Source organism: Gymnoscopelus microlampas, assembly GCF_963454915.1.
Source record: "Gymnoscopelus microlampas genome assembly, chromosome: 10".
Lineage (NCBI taxonomy): Eukaryota > Metazoa > Chordata > Actinopteri > Myctophiformes > Myctophidae > Gymnoscopelus > Gymnoscopelus microlampas.
In genome coordinates this window covers 34,341,486-34,363,547 of record NC_139947.1, presented here as the reverse complement: position 1 = coordinate 34,363,547, position 22,062 = coordinate 34,341,486, and the positions used below count along the sequence as shown (strand labels likewise).

Below are 22,062 nucleotides of genomic sequence, written 5' to 3'. Positions count from 1 at the left end.
GGCTTGACGGTTTAACTCAACTGGGAAATGCTTTAGTCCCTGGGCATTCATTACCTGATGCAACACACAGCCAAGATCACATAGGTCACATCACGTCCAGTATTCTGTGACAAATGGTTGCAGGGGAGGTTTCTTGCACATCCCTTCACACAAGGCTCCTGATTGCTACTCTCTCGGGCCAATCTGGAATCATGTCGCGTGTCAATCAATATAGCAGTCGGGGGGAGTCGTAATGAAAGCATGGCGGTGATTAGACATGTTGTGCTGTAGATTTATATGTCAAAAAAAAAATTGTAGCAGAGGAATTACAATTCCATCTGGTTAACCAACCTGGTGTTTATTTGACTGTATTGTCACTAACATTATGACAAATTGTGTCTAGTTAGGTGTGTTTAGCGCCACAATGTATCTCATGTTTACTACTCCAATTCCTGTGACCTGGTTTCTTGACTGTCTTTGTGTTTTTGTGGTGGGAGGAAGCAAGTTTGAACGGAATTGGTTTGCATTGTGCATAAAATATTAATTGAAGATCTCTCTGTGTAAGATAGTGAGATTTCAATTTGAAACTGTTCTACCAAGCCCCATTCTTCTCATACCCATGTTCTGAGTTAAGACTGACCCCAGGCAGGCTCACAGCTTTTATCTCCCGGGAGTGTGTGATGTGGCACATCCGTTTTTCTTTTTTTGCGAGTGTGCCTGTGTGTGTGTGTGTGTGTGTGTGGAGGGGGGGGGGGCACAAAGGCACCAAGAGAGAGTAGTTCCTTTCCAATTTTGGGGATGTTAGGATCGCACCAGGCGAGTCCTCAATGAAGCGAATAATTATGCATGAACCCCTTAAACTGTGAAATATTATATTTGGATGAGAGAGATGTGGCCTGTGGTGGTGTCAGTGTTATTAATACATTCTCATTTGGGATGTAAAGCAGGCAAAGTGGTGCAGTCATGTCAGTGGGCTGTTGATATGTGCTGCATGTCACATGCATTGACTTCAGTGATTGAAGGAGTCAACAGCCAACAATTAGCCTGGTAAAGCCAGTACCACAAATTTCTGCCTCGTAATATAGTGGGTGATTGGCTCAGCGTTTAACCAATCAGAGCCTCAAATGTACAAGCAAAGGAGCTAGTTGGTAAATCAAACTTTTAATGAACCCAGTCAGGAGAAGAGCAAAAACATTGTCTCCCTTGAGAAAGACCTTCAATAAACGTTTTAATGAATTCTATAGCAGCATCGATGCTAACCTCTTCAAGTACAGCCATTGTGGTAATTTAAAATGCAGAGCTGCTTGTGTTGTCATCAGCTAAAACCCTCCCCATAATTCACTGATTGGTCTGGCTACCAAAAGCTGGGCACAGTTGATTCTCAGTGGTTGTTTGCCAGACTAACATCTTAACAATGAAGATTGCAAGATTTTAGCCCACAGTGTCAGTATGGTTTGGACAAATCAATGCGTTCTCTTGTTTCAAGATGTTAGTTCACCATACAGGGGCAGTTAAATATGGCATTCTATTTGTGTGTAGCAGGATATCGGCTCTATAATCATGACGGCATGTTTGGGTTTTGTGAATGTGACAGTTGTGGGTGGGAAGGACTGTGCGTTATGATTGACAGGTTGAGTTTTGCTCAGGGAATATTTTTAACCATGTTACAGTACACACATGTACACTGAAGGTCTCATTGTCAGGTTACTGTCGTAGCTGAAGATCAGAGTCAGGAATTGTTTCTGTCAGATACAATCCATGGGATACCTTATACTGTGGCAATGAAAGACACTTAGGCCCCGCTTAGACGACAACGGAAAAAATAAAACATCAGACGTGCCTTCCGTTTTGACTGCAACAGCGTTTTCACAAAAAAGTGAAACACCCTTCCAGGGTGCAAATCTTTCAAAACGCTCCGCCTCACGTCTCCGTATAAACAGGTAATACGGGGGAAACCGCAAAACAACGCAATGTGAGCTTGGAGATCGGCAATCTTTGCTATCCATCGTACAAAGAATAAGGCTTCACTCCGGTAAAATGTAAACAAACCCAAAATAAGAATAACAGGAAAATGGTCTGATTGTGAGTTTGTAGATCAGCTATTTTTGTATATGGGGCTTTAAGTGGTTAACAGTATAGTGCTCCAGGGTTGGCTGTACACTGGAATGGTTATTATTCCACTTGTAAGTCACTCTGAATAAGAGCGTCTGCTAAATGCCTAAATTGTAAATTGTGGTTACAGTTGTAGTCTCCATGAGTTCATGCTCATTACAATTTGCCTCACACTTCTTCATTCCTCTCACCTACAAGGCTCCACATGCCATGCCAACACCAATTACACACTTTACTTCTCTCTTTCCTTCATGTTGTGCATGCTCGCTACTCTCTCCTCCCCCTCTGACCTCATATAAATGCCAAACATATATCGTTGCTGTCGGGCAGAAACCTCTTATCTCCATATTCCATATTTCGTAAATTAACGCCCTATTTGATCAATTGTTTTAGCCTATATGTGGTTATGTGTGTGTGTGTGCGCGTGCGTGCGTGCGTACAGTAGGTGTACGGGACTTGTATACACACATGACACAGCCTACTGTACTTGTGAATATTGTATATCTACAGTTTGGGTGTTTTCAGAGAGCGGGATGAAGCCAAATAGGCGTGAATTCACCCACCAGGTGAAGTGGAAAGTACTCCATCTGGGTAGTAACCGTTGCAGTGTGCACATCTCCCCCAGCTCCTCACAGAAGCCCATCTCCACACAAACCCTGAGCTGTCAAAGTGTGCAATTAGCAGTGATATTATTCCCAGTCCAAACATTAGTCACACACAGCCACATTGTGGAGTTATAGCCTCAGGGAGTCGTAGCATATAATATATGCTGCGACTCCCTTAGGATAGCTCTGTGTGTATGTGTGTGTGTGTGTGTGTGTGTGTGTGTGTGTGTGTGTGTGTGTGTGTGTGTGTGTGTGTGTGTGTGTGTGTGTGTGCGTTGTTATTTGCTCGACCAACAGTGGGAGGGGTTTGATCACTTGGATTCTGTCACTGCTTTATAAAGACGGCCACCCAGGGAGAGCTCTGCTGCAGGTATGTAGGCCTAGAGAGATCCCAGGGTGAACAGAAACGGAATAATTAAACAGATGGAGGAGAAAAAGACACCTGGCGCCATCATGGTGAAGGTCAGCAGACGGGTCTGTCACTAATAACGGGGCCAGATTGCGTGACATGAGCGTGATTGGATGAGAGGTCGTGAGATTGAGACAAAAGCTACATCCTTCTGCATTATCTCCCGTCACCACCTGTAGTGTTTCACAGATAGACAATATCATTCAGATAGGGATTGTTACCTACGCTAGTATGCAGGGTGGGTAATTTCATCAGCTCTTTTTCAATTTGTCATCATTTTTAGCCATGCAAGCAGCAGGGTTCTAAGGATGGCTATTACTTAATGCTTCTGTTGTACAAAAATATCAGATCTACAAGCTCACAAGTATATCATCCACAATGCGTTGTGAGCTTGTAGATCGACTTAAATCCGTCCTAACGCTTTACTCTCAAACAACAGTCTTAAACTACTCGCTGATATGTCGTGGCATTTGCTGTGTGCACCTTCATGTTACATGGAGGATTAACCCTACGGTCCCCCATGGCCTTTCCTCAAAATGTTCAATTGCACAGAATATCCACTTGCACACATAAGTTATCTCAAAATCTAATGGGTGGATTGCCAGGACACTTGTTAAGCACATTCATGCTCACTGGAGGATGATGATTTACTGTAGTGCCACTGTCTGGCCAAAATGTCAACTTTGCACACACAGTATATCTCATAAACTAATAGGCAGGCTGCAGGAATAACCCTTCAAATTTACGTTGACCCCATTTGGCGGCCACATTTTCTAGTTGGGTCTAAGGAGCAGCATGGCCTCTAGGGGCTGCTAGCAGGGCTGGCTGCTTTTAGACATTTCTTGAGTTGATCAATTTAAACAAAGGTAAGTTCTGGGATTGTAAACATGTTAGCAGTAGACCAAAGTACTGTACAGCAGTGGTTCTCAAACTTTTTCATGTCAAGGACCCCCAAAATGATATGTATTTGGCCGCGGACCCCCATCTAAAAACATTTTGTTCCAGGGACCCCCAGAAGCAAAGATTTGAGTTACAAATGTTCGCTTTAAAAAAACATATATTCAAAGATTTGCACAAATGTTCAAGATTTTTCAAAAATAGCAGATCTACAAGCTCATAGCGCGGCACTCGGTGCCGCGCTATGAGCTTGTATATCTGCTATTTTTGAATAGCCAAAGTATAAAAGGTTAAAATTATTTTGATGCTATATTTACACATTTTGCTGGGTACCCCCTGGAACCCCCTCAAGTACCCCTGGGGGTCCCCGGACCCCACTTTGAGAACCAAGGCTGTACAGTACATCTCTCCAGCTTGGCCTTCTGACCCCAATGCCTCCTGTGATGCTCCTTAAAGGCATATTAGAATTTCCTACTCCTCGCATCCGACCTTTCTGGCCCCATAGTGTGTGAGGGGAATGGTCCATAGTCGGAGTGGAAGAGTAAGTCATGGGTCAGGACATACAGTAAATAGAGAATATATAGTTGCAAGTAAGGTCAAAATTGTATCCCATCGTTCTCTCTCTGCTCCAGGCATTCACCTACACTGGAAAGTATTAACCACTTAAACCCTATACTAAGTTGACCGGATTCCCAAGGGCTCTATACTGGGTCCTCTCCTGTTTTCACTCTAACTAAATATCTTCTGCAAAAATAGCTGATCTACAAGCGTTATACGCTTGTAGATCTCTGCCAAACCAAACAATTAATGCAAAGCAATAATTTGATTTATTCAATGATGAAAAATAAATAAAAACATTGTCACGTTAAAGGAGCACTTTATAAACACACCATTTTCAACTTTAACTTCATATAATTGGTCCTCACTAATGCTCATTGTAAGATGGTACAATTTCCATCTACTCACTCTGTCTCATTGGTGGTCTGTGAACAGTTCAGAAACCTGCCTACCAGTGACTGTGACACCATCGATGAGGATTCCAGGCTAATATAAACAACACGCTTTCTCTTCCTGAAAAGTTAGCATGCTATACTAGAAGCCATTGTTCTTGCATGAAAAAAAGAAAAAAGAAAAGTTTGAAATCTTGTTTGAAATGAGTTTCTGCACTCAAACGTTTTAACCACTTAAAGGGATATTTCACTTTAAAAAAACGTTTGGGTCATTTTATCGTCTACTCAGGGTTTTGAGAGCCCCCCGGACAGTTTTTAAGTTGCTTGAATCAGTATTTAGATACTTGATATAATTTTTTATCAGACACGCCCCCTTCCTATACAAACCCATTGTAACTTCAAACTCCATTTTAACCACGTTAGATTCATCGAAAACACCCGTCTTTGGTTCTGGTGACTGATATTGTCCTTCTAATATGTGTTTTTTCGATAACTTTTTCATAAAATGAATATCAAATATCTAAATACTGAATCAAGCAACTTAAAAACTGTCCGGGGGTCTCCCAAAAGCCTGAGTAGACGATAGAATTACCCAATTTTTGTGGGAAAGTGAAATATCCCGTTAAGCCCTATATAATACTAAAATAGCCGATCTACAAGCTCACAACAAGCGATACACCTCCTACTGTATAATGACACTGTGTCATTATACAGTAGGTGTAAGGATCCCAGGTTGAAAGTGTTTAATGAACTCACTGATTGAAAGGCATATGATCTTGAGAAGCAAAAGAGAAATACTTTTACACTCTGAGTTAAAGTAGCACTCTAGATTTTACTTACTGTAGAGTGCAGTATTGTGCTACGCCATGCCCCAATGCAAAAGGTTTTATGTACAGTGTTCACTGTATAGGGTTAATTGACAATAAAGATTTAATTGTGTGGAATTGAAATAAAGGCTATTAAAATGTGGGTAAAATATGTGATAGAGACAAATAGCCATAATAAATGTTGTGCCACTTTTCAATGAGCCTCAGACCACAATGACTTGGAATAATGGTCTTATCTTATTTAGAGTCAGTTGTGGTGAGGAAGAGATAAGTTATGAAACAAGTCATTTCAGGGATAGCAGATTGATTGTCTTTTTGTCTATGAGGTTGACATGTGCCCTTGAAAAGACCCTGTGCTACAAGCATACTGTAGCATGGTTCCCTATTATTAGCAAGGCAGGCATGTAGTTTGGCTCAGTGGCCTTGTGGTTAGAGTGTCTGCCATGAGATTGGGAGGTCATACCAAAGACTATAAAACTTTGTTACCCAATTGCTTGGCACTCAGCATCAAGGGCTTGACTGGCGTTAAGTCCCTGCGTCATGTTAGCGTCATGTCCAGGGTGGGCGTACTTGTACATCAAGCTGCCTCACACTAATGAAACAGGAGACAGGCTCCAGACAAGGCTCTTATTTATGTAGTTTGGCGCCTACTGTATATGTTACAGTGTAGCAGTGCTATCGATTAAACCTCTAATCAATAATACTGGATCACTCGTGGGTACAGTATGTGTTCAGTCTGATCAAACTGAGATTCACAGCCACAACGTGGCACCCTCAGATCTCGGCCGCTCTTTTAAGCTCACCAATTAACCGTGTGGTAAAATACTATGGCACATATTCACAGGACATTCTGTGTTGTGTCGTGCGAAGATAAAGTATGGGGAAGGTGATGGACAAGTTAATTGGCTGAGGGTAATGGATGCCACAACGTAAGGTGGATAAGAGGAGACAGTTATTCACAAATGGATTTGTTGTTCAGTGATAATTACAGTGACAATGTTCCGCTACAGTCAGGTCAGCCCTGGGCTAAATGCCATAACCCAAATTAAGCTGCGTCTCAGACCCCCTACTCACATCCCACATAGGACGACATTGGACATTGTGTATTGCTACATGAGTGATGGATTCTTACTTGGGTTTATATGAGACACTTGGAGTCTCATATATATTCATGGAAATCATTCCCTAAGGGAATGAGGATTGTTGTGTTCTGTATGTGATTTATTTATTGACATTGTTCAGAACAGGAAATCAAATGGGGAACAAATTTATCAGGTTTTGGTTTATGCTGATATGCTAATGAGGTTGCTGAAGCAATCATCTTTAATGTCACTCCTTCTGAAACTTTAGAGATGCCTGACGGCACCCACAGTGCATACGTGGCACTACTTCGAAAGATTCATTTTAAAATGTGATCTCTGATTTATGACACAGTATACTGTCAAGCCAGCGAGAATAGATGGGAAAGAGAGAGGATGACATATATCAGTGGATTGAATCCTGTGACATTGTGAATACATCACAGTATGCATGTTAGACCCTAGAACTACGTGAATGTTTCCATGTCAGCATGAGGTACGATGGCAAATATATATATATATATATATATATATATATATATGTATATATATATATTGTGGTGTACTGATCAAAGCCTAGACTCAAACAGTTTGGTACAAACCCAGATATGGGCATTTATTCAAGGAGATGCAGAGGTTGGGGAGGGGAAATGCTAAATCAATAAGGTAAGTATAACTTTAACAAAGGTTCTTCCCAGTCTGGGGCACAGTTCATTGCAATTTTGTTCATGTTCCACAGGTTGCCTATGAAATAAAGAGAACTGTCTTTAGTCACATGTTTAACCAGTAATTTAGAATGAATGGGGAAATAGTGGAATTTTTGCTTATCGCCTGAGCACCCGTCCGTTCAGAGAGGAGAGCCAGTGAAGACTGAGGCAGAGTGAGAGACTGTTTGTAGCCTGCACTCCACTTAGCCGGTCAGCGCAGGTGCCTTCAGTTGCGGTTGATTGAAGATGTAGATTGGAAGGTACTGCCCTTCTATGACATGGCCTAGGCTGGGGCACTGTCCTCTGGGCTTCACTCTGCCTCTGTCCCACTGTCTTCCCTCGGTGCGGTGCTTACCTTGTCAGACGGTCCCGCAGCGAGACTCCACAATATATACAGTAAAAGCTCACGCTGATGGTTAATCATCACGATACTCTTCACTCTTCACTGTACACAAGAAAATCCTTAGTGCTAGTTCAACTCGGGACATATAAGGGTCCACTAAGGATTTAGCTGTGTACTGTAAGTAAACTTTGAATGAATTGTTTCACCACAACTCAATGTTGATTATCCTGACTGCCAGTTGTGAAAGTATTCAGTGGTACTTTGCGGCCTTAAGGTCATTTCAGACGGGAAGCGGCCGACGCGCCTATGTAATTCAATTTCAATGAGAGGTGTGCAATTATTTGGGACGTGCAGAGAAGTTGAGGGGCGGTGAGGCAAGCGGGTGCGGTCCCGTGATTTTTTTTGCGCTTGTGCTCGTTTGCGCATACGCGAGCGGGCGGCAAGAGCTCGATTGTGGTGAGCTTTCCTTTTCCCCGCACTGCGCAGGAGGACAAAACAACAATGATCCCGGCACGATCCCCGCTGATCCGAGCGGTAACGTCCGCATCCACCGCTCCCAGTGTGTAAAGACCTTTACGCAGTAAAATGTGCAGTGTTCATTTGAACATTTGTAACTCTTGGGTGTATGTACTGTATGTACAGTATGTCAGTATGTCAGTATGTACAGTACGGTGACAAGCTCAATGCTTCTATCCCTTTTTGAGCACTTGGACAATTAGTCTGCAGTAGCAGATGGGAATTTCCAAATGGACTTGGTGATTGCATTGTTTGTGTCATGAAAATTGACTGTGAAGAGTGTACACATACAGTATAACTGTTATGGATATTGCCATAGGGGTCTGCCTTGTTCTGTGTTTGTTTTGTGTGTGTGGTATGCAGATTTGAGTGTGCGGAGCCATTGTTATGATTGGAGCAGCTGTCTTGTGTATCAGCCTGCTTGTCAGCTCAGAGGTCCTGTTTGATTACCATCTTCCATGATCAACCTGTCCAATGAGTGCTCCCTCTGTATACAATATAGCCAGATTTTCCATTTGATATGGCTGTGTTAGTTTGTGTTAGTGCAGATAGTTTGCCATCTGGTGACATTGGGTTGAATGTGAATTGTCTATTCACAAATGTATAGTGTTTGGTTGGTTGACAGTTAAACGCTTTAGTTGGAGAACCAGGAACAAGTTAAGTTTGTACATATTACTGATCTTTCATAATTGGTTGTTTAGCACATCAGCTAAGAGGGTAGGTGACAGTCTTTGTATTTTGTTTAAATTATAGGTAGGAGTAGGGTAGTTAGTATAGATTTTGTTTTATCGCTTTCGCACTAGTAGATAATAGATATATTCGTGGGTTAGAGTGTTAGCAAAGTCTTTTTGTTATTTAGTTCTTTGATTTGGCACCTGCTCGGCCCTGTTCACACTGCACCCGTTTGAAACCACTGTAAATACCATTCACTAAATTGCTTGCACTAAATGCACATGAATGTTGAGGTTGTTCCCTACAATATATCTTTCACTTTTGCATCATACTGTAACACCAGTGTAGTGTTGTGTGCCTTATCTTGAGACCCATAGGGTGGTACATAAATTGGGGCTCTGAATCTGAGCAGTAGGTTGATTGTGGGTCGATCATCTTGCATACAGTACTTGTGTGTGAAGTCCAGTGATTGGGTACACCTATAAATGGATGGTGCCCTGTTTAATTTTGAGCAGTTTTCGGATATATATACACAGCCAACTACATTTGCGGTCATCAGCCAAGTGCGGCAAAAATGTACACTTTGTGGACGTAAAGAATGTCCATATGCCTATCGATGTCTGGACTAATAACCCTCAAGCATGTTCATTAGTTGAGTTCCAGATTTTTCGTTTACGTGATAAGAGTCCTGGTAGTACTTGCATTTACTTAATTCATCCAAATCTTGAGATATTTCATTGTTTGCTGATGCACTGGTGTTGATAACCAACTGTTGCGTTGTTGATATATGCTGCAAATCCTTGTACCTGTTTTATTGCAAACTATCCCAAAACAATTGATTAAGTTCCCCATTTCCCCCACATTATTTTATTTTACATATGTTTGTCATAAAATGTCCAAATAGCGTGAGAAAATCATGTCCCTCTTTAGAGCATGTGATTATTGGCAGAATCGTGGAAAGTTTTGAATATTTGGCGGTCCCGTTTAAAGGACCTACACCATGAATTAAAGAAATAATAATAATATTTAATATCATATTGTTGTCCCTCAAACGTTTTTCAAAAGTTTTTTTTTTTTGGTTGGAACTGAAAAACGGGAGGTATTGTACCCTGACGTGACGTGACGTCAGGGTGAAAATCAGTTTGGCCTGTTTTGAGACCAATTTACAGAAAACCCCAGATTTGCTGTGAAAGCCTGCGTGTTCAAACTGGGGTATTTTTGGGGATAGAAGAGAGGTAGGGGAGACCAAAAACACACAAAAAAAGAAGAAAAAGTTCAAATTCATGGTGTAGTCCCTTTAAAATGTTCACAAGATCAGTGGTTGTTGCAATTGCCTGCACTACAAAACTTCACCATATTGCGTTATGATGCAAAAAAGCATAGAATGTAACAACAATGTGTACGTTCCGTAATGCAATTCCAATGGCGAAAGCTGTGTTGTTTGATCCGGCGAAGGAATGGCGGATTCCCAAAATAATAATATGTGTGTCTCAAAGAATATAGAGCAATTAAAAGTCATATGGATGATGGCAAAGTACTTCACTATGGTCTCAAAGCAGGTGGTTACACTCAGTGTTTTACAGTGTAATTATTGAGGCAGAGCCTCCTACAGTACTCGGACTGTCTCATGGCCTTTTACTGTGAGTGAGTGCAGCCTCCAGCTATTTCCTCTACCTGCAGCCTCATGACCAGACTGACCGGTCCGATCCACCCACTCTACAGTGCTATCCAACTTCCAGTCAATTGACTCACTCCCACTTTGTACAGAATACAATGGCAACTTTAGAACCTCTACAGACAACTTCATACTCATGCTTCCCAAAGTGATGTTCGCATTTTTTCTTTAGTGTCCTTTTACTGAGCCAAAGAGTTAGTGTGATTACTATACTATGAAACACATAAAATAAAAGCTCAAAGGGCATCGCGGTTTATAGGAAGGCTTCTAAGAAAATCGTAAATGAACACACAATTACCTTGCACTACAGAGTGATATACATTTTTGAAACATTAAGAGAGACTGCATAGAAAGTTATGCATTGTTTCAACAAAGGCTGAGTGATATAAAACATGAAGAACGATATAATTAATGTAGCATTGAAAAAACATAAATACACTTACATACATGCAATCCTCATTTTTTATGATATTGCACTTTTGATGTATTTTTGTTTCTGTCTGTTTTACAGGAATCTTTTGGACAGAGACACATTCTCGAAATCGGACCCACGTAAGTGCTGTGACATTATCCTTACGTTTTCCATGCAAATTGAATGTGGTCTATGCTGAATTAAAGTGCTCACCTCTCTTAGAAAACCATGGAATGACAGCTCTTCTCTGTTATTTTGTCTGACTCTTTCTTTACTTTCACTTTTGCTGAGCTTAACTGTGATTCAGTGTAGTCTGCTATTTCAAAGTGCTGCTCTAATAACTCCATATCATTTGCACAGTAATGTGACAGCCGCTACTCTGCGAGTGCTACAGAAGGTACCTTAATGCATGCAGGGTTTTAAATCGCCCGTTTCTGAATACAAATGGGCATCTTTTGGTGAGACACGGTGGAGGCATCCCTAAGTCTCTCACGGGTGGCCGTGAAGGCATTTGCTATGATGCTCCCAGTGGGATAGAAAATGGAGGAGGCATTTGACATAATAGGGCTGAGGTTCAAGCCTTTTGTGTAAATAAGCAGTGGAGGAAATATCACACCCGCCCTACTTTGTATTCCACATAAGACGTGATGAACCTCTGGCTATGTGACAGGCCATTTTGTCCAGGCTCACCACAGCACCGTTTGAAGTAACAAAAATCAAATAGCACCTGGGAGGATCCCACTGTTCAATGTGGGATTGCTCAATAATAGATGTGGCTCCTGCAGCCGTTGATCTTGGTTAGAGCACTGTTCTTTTCCTGTGGAGATCATACCTAGATCTGATATGGTGCGAACTGTCGTTTGAAATTGATGATGAATGGAGGCTGGAGAACCCCCCAAATCAAATGACATTAGATAAAGTTGTCTGCTTGATGTTTTGTATGTACTGTATGCCTCTTTTTCTCTCTACATGTCTCTCTCTCTCTGTCTCTCTGTCTCTCTGTCTCTCTCATGTCTCTCTCATGTCTCTCTCATATCTCTTTCATCTCTCTCTCTCATCTCTCTCTTTCCTTAGTGGTTGTTCTGTACACCCAGGGAGTGGAGTCCAAACAGTGGAGAGAGGTGAGAAATCACAGCTATGAACCTGTCGTTCTCCTTTCCATAGCAACAGTCCCAGTTAGTCCCCCCGTCCCCCCCTCCTTTCTCTCAAGGTAAACGCTGTGACTGCCAATCACTCTCTATTGATTGACCGTGTGAATATTCATGTGCTCTCCACCGCCAAATAAGCTGTGACTGATTGGTCATTAGGATGACAGATACACATATCAATAAAGATCAGCCTCAGTGTTAGAATCCTGCAGAGTGCCAGCGAGCTCTCACAGAGCACTTGATTCTTAACATGAGGAGAGCATCACAGGATGAAGTGGTGGTGGGGGTGGTTGGCTGGGGGAGGGGTTGGACAGAGACTCCCTCTTGGAACATTGCTAGTCTTCATAATCCATAATCGTATATGAAGTGTCCCTTATTACTTTTTCAAATTGTGTGTGTGGTTTCTTAGTGCTTGTCATTTAAACATGAACAGGGTGCTGTACAAAAACATAACTTATAGTTTAAGTGTAGTCATGCTATGCATTGACGTAAATGAAAGGACATAGTAAGACAAGATAATTTGAACTTCCATGAAACTGCTCAATTACGTTAAAGGGATATAACTGGTATAACTGTTAAATAGGAAATATAAAATGTAGATAGGGCCAGCCATTATTTCTGAAAACTAAACACAGAGAGCTTGAATGGGTGCTGCTTGGGTGCTGTTGTTGCTGCAGTTGTACACATTTGAGCTGTACACTCAAATTAAACAAATTAGACTTCAGTGAGCTGAAAGGTTTGCTTGAACTTTCACGCACCAAATCGGTGTAATTAAATAGTAGTGCTATAATTATTTCAATTGAAGTTGGTGTGACATTGTAACAGTATGTGGTGAGGCAACCAATAATCAACCAATAACTTGTTAAGTGGTCATTTAAATAGATTGCCAAGAAACTTGTCTAAGTAACTAGAATAGCAGGAAGGCAGGAAATCTATCATCTCTTTAAATCACATACTATATAAATGGCATACTTAGCATCTGTGGACAAGCGAACAGCATACACCTATCAATTAGCAAATGATGTGAACAATTAACTAACATACAGCTGGATAACATAACTAGCATCTATATGGGCAATAAATACTGATACAAAGACATGGAATTTGTGTTCAATTAAGTTCAATTTAATTAATTTTAATTGTCATTAACACAATGTGCAGGCACATGTGTAAACAGCTGTGGCGGGGCACATAGGGTCATACATCGCATAGAACGAGCACATAGCTCAGACGCTTCCTGTACCTGCCACAATATTGCATAACCTGACTTCCAAGCTGTCGGCCACAGCCTTAACATCTCTTTCTCCCTAAAGGAGATCCAATATGCAGCTGTGAATTGGGAATGGGGCAGATGGACTTTGTAAGAGGCTGAGTCCAGCTGCACTGAATTGATAAAGCTAAGCATCTCACTGGTCCTCTCTCATGTAATGTGTGTTTTGTCCTCCCAGGAGGAGATACGGTCAGTCAGAGCTCCTCTCACTGTGCCACAAACTGCCTGTTATTCAATTACTCTCCAGTGGGAGAGACCCTACCCTCAAATGCTAGTTGCTCACACTCTTCTGTCAGGTGTGTGTGTGTGTGTGTGTGTGTGTGTGTGTGTGTGTGTGTGTGTGTGTGTGTGTGTGTGTGTGTGTGTGTGTGTGTGTGTGTGTGTGTGTGTGTGTGTGTGTGTGTGTGGATAGACAGATAGATAGATAGATAGATAGATATTTGGAATTGGAGGTACTAGTTACGGCATAACATTTAGTTTGACTCGGTTCCACAGATAAATAGTGCCTCTTTTTTTTAAATATTGCCTCTTTTTCTAAATGTTTGCATCTTTCTTAGGTAACATTTGTCATTTTTTTCAAATATAGTATAGTTTGTTGATTACTTTTGGTGCAGTAATGGTCAAAAGTAATCGATGTGCATAAACCATGTATACACTTATAGCCTACTGTATGTTGGTTTGTTTACTGTTGAGTGAGAAAACAATGTTGCACATTAAGCAAATCATCTGGGGACCCCCAAAATCATTTGGGGACCCACAGTTTGAGGACCGCTGTGCTACAGTATGTGACACCTAAGACACAGACAGGCACATTTTTGTCACAAGATTACTTTAATCTTTAGTTCTGGGGCCTATATTCATTCCCAGTACTTGACAATTATATTCAAAAACAGTACTCCGACATTCTGGGTTATGATTCATTCTAGTTAAAGATATATTAATTATTTTAAGATTGGTTATGTACAGCCTCTTCTGGAGAAAAGCTAAACAAAAAAACTGTCTTGACCCAACCATTTGTAACAATTACAGACCAATTTCTCAACTGCCATCAATTAGTCTCATAACAACTTTTGACAGTCGTGAAAGAAAAAAATATTTTTGAAAAGTTTCATTCAGGATTTCAGCAGTATCACATTATCAAGACTGCACTTATAGAGCCACAAACGATAATTTACAATTTACAATCCAGAGCGATTTACTGTAAGAAAGGAAAACACGAGGTAATACATCAAATGCATAGAAATAGTCATCTAGGATCATAGGTAAGTAAACCAAGAGCCTATCATCAGTCTATTCAGTATAATATAAAAAATTACCTGGCATCTGTCTACATAACATGCTATCTAAGTTACATTTTAGCCTTTGCATAAGCCTACAAGGTTGTCAAGGCTAAGTGCTACGGCAAGTGCCACAGGCTAAGGTGGAGTCTGAAGAGGTGAGTCTGAAGAGGTGAGTCTTCAGACTACGGGGGAAGATTGCGAGTGAGTCTGCAGTTCTAACTGCAATGGGGAATTTATTCCACTGTTTGGGAGCCAGTAGGGAGAAGAGTCTGGGACGTGTGGAGCGTTGTCCCAGATGTTTTAACGAAGGTTCTGACAGCTTCCCTGTGTTAGCTGATCTGAGTGAGAGGGAGGGGTGGTAGGGTTGGATCAGGCTGTGAAGATATGGGGGTGCCATACCTTTGGTTGCTTTGTAGGCCAACATCAGTGTTTTGTACTCATCAGTGTTTTGTGCGGGCAGTAAATGGGAGCCAATGGAGGGAGCGGAGAAGGGGGTAGACGTGAACATTTTGGCTGGTTGAAGACCAAGCGTGCTGCAGCATTCTGGATCATTTGGAGAGGCTTAAGTGCACATGCCGGGAGGCCAGTGAGGAGCGAGTTACAGTAGTCAAGTTTTGGTATGACTGGTCTGGATAAGGTGAATTCTAATGACACAGTGATGGTTCCATGCATGTTTTGTTGGACTTGAGTGCAGGATTTGACATCACTGATCATAATATTCTTAACATTAGATTCCAGCTGTAGGTTTGCATATGTGGGAATGCTGTAGTCAGTATATTTGACAAATCATAGGTTTGTTTCGTATAAATTGGTAACCATGTTTCCCCTTCGTCCCCCATAAGTTTAAGGTTCAGTTAAAGTGTTTTTTTCCCTTACTGTGACACCAAAGTTTATAGTATATCCACTGACAATGCCTCTAACAAAACGCCCACAGTTTACACATTGCACCCACAAGGTCCAGCCATACTGTATATTGGCTTTGACCTAGTCTTGTTTCTCTGAGGTTGACAGCTACAGTAATACTAGTGCTTTGCTGCACTGGCCTTGCTGCCCTGCTGTGCACACAGAGAAGGTCAGAATGACACGTGGGCAGGGAGGTATGTTATTTCAAACAGTGTAGCAGTTCTTTGCTGCTGTGTTGATTCCTTGTCTTTTTCTGAGACCTGGCTGAGACTAAAGTAACTGCTACCGGCCCCCTGCCACCACTTTTGTCCGTGACCCTGAAGAGATCTGAACACTTCTACATCAGTCGGAACAGAGATCACTTTCTCAGAGAGAGAGAGAGAGAGAGAGAGAGAGAGAGAGAGAGAGAGAGAGAGAGAGAGAGAGAGAGAGAGAGAGAGAGAGAGAGAGAGAGAGCGAGAGCAAGAGGGGGGAGGGGACTTTTATTGGCTCAGACACACTCTCATGTTTGATGGGGAGCATGCCATCATACTGTAGGTTATTCACATTCTCTTTCAGTTGAGGGACTATTCATTTACCTATCTCCATCTGCTCAAAGGGAGGTATTGCTAGGGCTATAGTGAGTTTTGATCACCGCTACGCTAGATATAATCACACGTGCGAGTCTGCCACTCTATTCCAACGTTTTCCCCTGCTCGTTAAGGCCCAACTCCGATATTATTAATTCACTATCAGTTTATGGTAAAATCTTCTGCTGGGGGATCTTTTATTTATGCAGTGTTCTGACTATGAATTATTCATTTTGGTGTGTGTGTGTGTGTGTGTGTGTGTGTGTGTGTGTGTGTGTGTGTGTGTGTGTGTGTGTGTGTGTGTGTGTGTGTGTGTGTGCGTGTGCGTGCGTGCGTCTGTTGGGGGGATGGGGGGGCTCTGCTTTCATTTTCACTTGCTGTCTCTGTCAAGGGTTTTATCACCAGTCTTCTACACAAAAAACATCCTGCCCACAACCCCTTATTCACTGAGCTTTATCTCAATTTGACATGTATTGTATTGTGTTACTGTACTACTATTAATAATCTTTTTAATAAAGTAATCAATCAATCAATCAATCAATCAATCATTGTACAGAAACATTGTACAGTGGTGGAAAGAAACTAAGTACATTGAGCTACTTTTACTTTACTTTGTCATTTTTTCCAAAACGTTTTTAGTACTTTTTGCCCCACTGCTATTATTTGAAAACTTTAGTTTCAACTTACTTAGACTTCGACGTAGACGTAGATTTCTATGAATACAAAACATACATTAGCCAATTAAAGGAGAATTTCGCACAACGTTTTCTCACCTTTTTTATGATGTTATGATATAGGTGGTACAGTAGAAAGAATTCATAACTCCATCCCGGGTCCGCCGCTGCTAAAAAATACGCCTATGGGACTCTCAATCACGTATTTTAACAGCTGATTTTTTTTGCTGAGATCTGATGTTCATAGTGAGAGAACACTATACAACGTGATATTCTTGAATGCGCTCCAACGGAAGTATCGCTGTCCCGAGACTTCCGGTGGAGAGCATTCAAGAAAATCACGTAGAAAATGTTCTACTGTAGCCTACCACTCGTCCTAGGATATCATAACATCATAAAAAAGGTGAGAAAAACGTTGGACAAAATTCTCCTTTCAGACCTATTTTATACTTTATCTATTTGAATATAGCAGATCTACATGCTATTTTGATGCCAAAACTTTTGTACTTTTACTCAAGTAAAATGTTGAATATAGGACTTTACGTGTAACAACGTATTTCTACATTGTGATATTGCTACTTTTACTTACTGTAAGTAAAAAAATCTTAGTACTTTTCCCACCACTGACATCTTCACTACTGTACAGTACCGCCTCACCTTATCCAGAGTTGTGTCCCTGCCCCTGCATATAGACAAAAGTGTTTCTGGTATGATGAGACATAAGTCACTTTTGTCTCTGTTGGTGACTCTGCCCCCTACTCTCATCTTAAGTGGCCACATTAATTAACTCGGTATAATTGGAGTCAATAACATTGTTTCCTCCGGGTTACCCATCACCAGCGCTATACAGAGAGGTGTGGGAAGAAGAAGGTACCAGGTGTAATTATTGACTTCTGTTCAAATCTTTGAAACTCTACTGAATGGAGAGTGACGTTGTAACATGATTGAAAAAACACATCTGATTGAATGCATGCTACGCAGTGGAACGTACAGTAACTAATTACAGGTATTCTTGTTACTGTAATTGTTACTGTACAGCTTTCTTAATGTACATTCTAAAATCAGTACTGTAATTTCACTTAAGTTGATTTTTGAGTATTGCACTCAACTACAGTACTTTTGGAAAGGCAAGAATGACAGAATAGCCTACAGTTACACTGTTTTGTTACAATCAGAAGAATATTACATTTAAGTTTGTATTGAACTTATTTTCCCATGTAGGGCAATCTTTGAGAAAGCTTTCTTATAAAGAAATGCTCAGCACTTAGGAAAGCATCAACGTATTGCTATTGGTTGTCATTGGTTGGTTGGAGAATGGCTATTTTTAGTGCGCAACACCCACACGCAACTAAATATAAATCAGGCTTAACAGCTCTCTCCTCACATTTGTGCATCTCGTTTGCATGCCCCCCCCCCCCCCTCTCTCTCTTGGTCCTGATCTAGTTTGGGAGAACAGAGGTGATAGACAACACGCTAAACCCGGACTTTGTCAGGAAGTACATCCTGGACTACTTCTTTGAGGAGAAGCAGAATCTACGTTTTGATGTGTGAGTTATTCTGCTTGATCTGGTCTTCTGAGGATGCACATGTGTGAGTTTCAGATGCACCCCCTGCTACGGATTCAGCAAAAAACAAAATCATACCTACTCTTTCTCTTCTTCTTCTTCTCTCTCTCTCTCTCTCTCTCTCTCTCTCTCTCTCTCTCTCTCTCTCTCTCTCTCTCCCCCCTTCTCTTTCCCTTGCTCCTTCCCTGATTCACTCCTCTGCCATCTTCCCACCGACTCAGCTCTCTCCTGAGGAATTATTCATTGGCGCGGTGATCTCGATTGTCATGTGTTGGGACTCAGGAGGGGAGCATCGTATAAGGATGATAAATGTTTCATATCAAGTTTTATACTCATTCTCCCTGCCGCTAAGCAAAGCAAATAATCTAAAACCAAATCCCATAAGAGTTGCGCAAGCACTCGTCCTGCCTTGCACAAAGCTGCCTATCTTCGTTTAAAAAGGTCAGATCAGCGAGAGGGGGTGTCATGAAAGGTGTGTCTGAGATTGGAGACAGGATTTTTTCAACATGCAGAAGAAAAGTACTGATGCCAGATATTTGTGTCAGATTCTGACCCCGATTTTGGAGAGTCCTAGTCCACCGATTACCGATGTTTTGACCGATATTTTGTGAGGTAATTTTATATAACCACTGAAGCCCTATTCAAAAACGTTCAAAAATATCCGATCTACAAGCTCACAACACGTCACAACGCAGCTTGTAGATCAAATATTTTTTAAAGATTTTTGAAAACATGTACACTTTAACCTATAATGACACGCCTAAAATAGGGACACCAGGTTGATAGTAGTTCAAATGGGGACACATCGGTTGTTACCGATACCAATGTCGTAATTCTTTTTTGCCTGAAAAAAAATCTATTTCAGTTTCAAGACTGAATATAGAGCAGAGTCCCCTGTGGTTGTGCAAAGTCTCAGAGGATCTTTATTAATTAATTTGATACCCTATGATATAAGTGTGTGTCAGCGGGAGAGGATGTGCTGTATATCCCCTAAACAATTAGTGTTACTCATTTACATCTCCCTTTTATCATTGGGGTGAGAATAAGGATACACTGAGCTTTAATTACGTTTACATTAACTTTCAATGGCAGATGCTCTCATTTCTTTACTGCATGACACTGTTGTTTCAATGTGATCCGCAAGCACTGTAATGGAATGATATTCATAGAATCCTTCCCTTAATTAAATGCCACCATATAGCTTTTCCAGACATCCATTTGTCTCCTGGCTGACACAATGCTTGTGACTGACAGGGACAAAATGTCTGCACCACAGGGTCCTGTGTCAGCGACAGTTCTTTTATCAGAGTTAGTAATTAAAGTGTTAGAGCGACATCCTGACTCTTGCTGGGGCTTAAAATGTTTGCTTCGGCTTGCCTCTGTGATTTATGCCGTCTTGTGATTTCAGGTACGATATTGACTCTAAAAGTCCAGATCTGGCGAAGCATGTAAGTGAAAAACATTATCTTGTGGTCATGTGTTATGAGACTAACTTTGTATTTTGCCCTTTGCATTTTTGTCACTTAATTCCTTGTCGACTGTGCATGGCATCCATGTTCCGGTCTTATGCAATTCAAAGGTTTGTGACATCAAAATGCTGAAATAGATTTGGTAATAAAAAGTGAATTATGTCTTCCAAAATGTCATTTGCATCTCTCCATCTTCCATCTGTTTGTACAGTGTTTGCTTTCTTTTTCAATACAAAAAGAAGCATTGCCTTCTGTATTATATTAAGAAATCAAGAGTGAATTATGCCTTATCTCCTAAAATTTCCATTTCTCTACTTCCACACATTTGTATTTGTATGATGAAGTGCTGCATTCCTGTAGGCCTAGGATAACATAAGTTTTATTTGTGTCTTGTGAAAAAAGCAAGGCCTTCCATGTTATTATCAAAGCTTTTCAGAAAGAGTTAAGTATTCTTCAGTTTACCATTTGAGCGTGCACTGTATAACTAATTGTCAAGGCAGTGAGTAATCAATCAAGAAGATATGTATTTGTATCAACGTTCTGACATGAAGGGACAATACATTCATTAGAAGGTAGAGAAATGTATCCTTAGCAAAGCAACTGAAAAGATAAATGTAAGTTAGCATCATCTCTCACAGTAAAAATCTTTGATAAACAAGCCATTACTCATACAACACACACACGGCAAGAATATACAGTATTTGCAGCCTTTGGGTTGCATACTGCCAGAGTATTCGTCATCGTGCCCATTTATCACTGTGAGTGATGCTTTTATCGTTGCTTATTAGAGCCCGAGCTACAGTATAGTATGCTGGATTTGGGGGTCTGATAAAAATAGGGAGTAAAATAATAATAAAAAAATATAATTACCTCTAAATTACCCCAAGCATCTTTTCCAGTAAGGTTTTCATATCGGTGCATGTGACAGATATGTGATATGTGATACGGTACTCGTATACAGTACACAGTATCTGTGATAAGCCTTTTATAGGCCAATATCGGCTGATAATCTAGGCCAAACCGATATATACTGTTGGTCGAGCTCTACTGTATATTCTCATTGGCATTTCAATCAAACTTTCCTCTTGCTGAAAACAAACTCATACCTATGTATGTCTTTATCTCTACAGTTCTTTCCTATTCTCTCGCTTTCTCTCTCTCCTTCCTGTTTTTATCTCTCTCTTCTTCATGTCTCTCTCCAATGTCCTCTACTTTCCCTACATTGTTCCCATTTTGCATTTCTTCTCTTCCACACTATCCCTTCTTTGCTGTTTTCCCTTTGCGCTTGTTTGATGACAGTCTGGTATTTCGTATTTGTGTCTTGTGTCTTATGTTCCATGATATGCTCTGTTATGTCAATGCTGCTGCCTGGTCTCTCTCTTCCTCCTTCTCCTCCTCCACCCTGGAAGCCACCCGACTTCAACGTACGTGTCTGCTTCAGGACTCCTAATTTATCAATGTACAATGCTTATAAAGTCTGATCTATGCTTTGGCGGAAAAGGGTAGTGCGACATGTAGCACAACAAAAGACATATTCTCAACTGACAATGTAATATGTATGTCATGTTTTGTCGAGTGACTATTCTTTTTCACCAAAGCATAAATTAGGCTACCAGTGTTTAGATACTCACCACCTATCCTTGTTTCTCTGCCCTATGACCCCGCCAACCTCCAACATCCCACCCTACCCCCCTCTTCTTTTCTTCTCTTCACATTTCTCCCCTCCATGGCAGGACTTCCTGGGTCAGGTGTTTTGTACATTGGGAGAAATTGTGGGCTCACCTGCCAGCCGTCTGGAAAAGCCTTTGGGGTGACTATGTTTTCTCATTTGGCCTCTTTTGTATAATCCAGTGATTTTCAAATGTTGTGTGCCCAATTAGGCACACCGATGGACAAGTCAAAATCTCAAGGCACACCTGTATTCATAGAAAACATAGCTGTTCTACAGGCTCACAATATGTTGCCGATGCAGAATTGCTTATTTGCTTTGTCTACTATTTT

The 22,062-nt window shown here is 41.1% G+C and overlaps 1 protein-coding gene across 4 annotated transcripts in view; it reads left to right on the top strand.

The window, feature by feature from the left end:
- The window catches only part of cpne5a (copine Va), a gene marked incomplete at its 5' end in the record, with an annotated part of 82,954 nt that overhangs the window by 6,140 nt on the left and 54,752 nt on the right, over window positions 1–22,062 (top strand). Inside the window, 5 exons of one of the 4 annotated variants that reach the window (XM_084070445.1) lie at window positions 11,283–11,323; window positions 12,258–12,304; window positions 18,471–18,574; window positions 20,001–20,061; window positions 21,795–21,871. In XM_084070445.1, the coding sequence (XP_083926571.1) occupies window positions 11,283–11,323; window positions 12,258–12,304; window positions 18,471–18,574; window positions 20,001–20,061; window positions 21,795–21,871 (330 nt within the window). The remainder of the gene's footprint in view (window positions 1–11,282; window positions 11,324–12,257; window positions 12,305–18,470; window positions 18,575–20,000; window positions 20,062–21,794; window positions 21,872–22,062) is intronic. The other 3 variants (XM_084070444.1, XM_084070442.1, XM_084070443.1) reach the window with 3 other exon arrangements.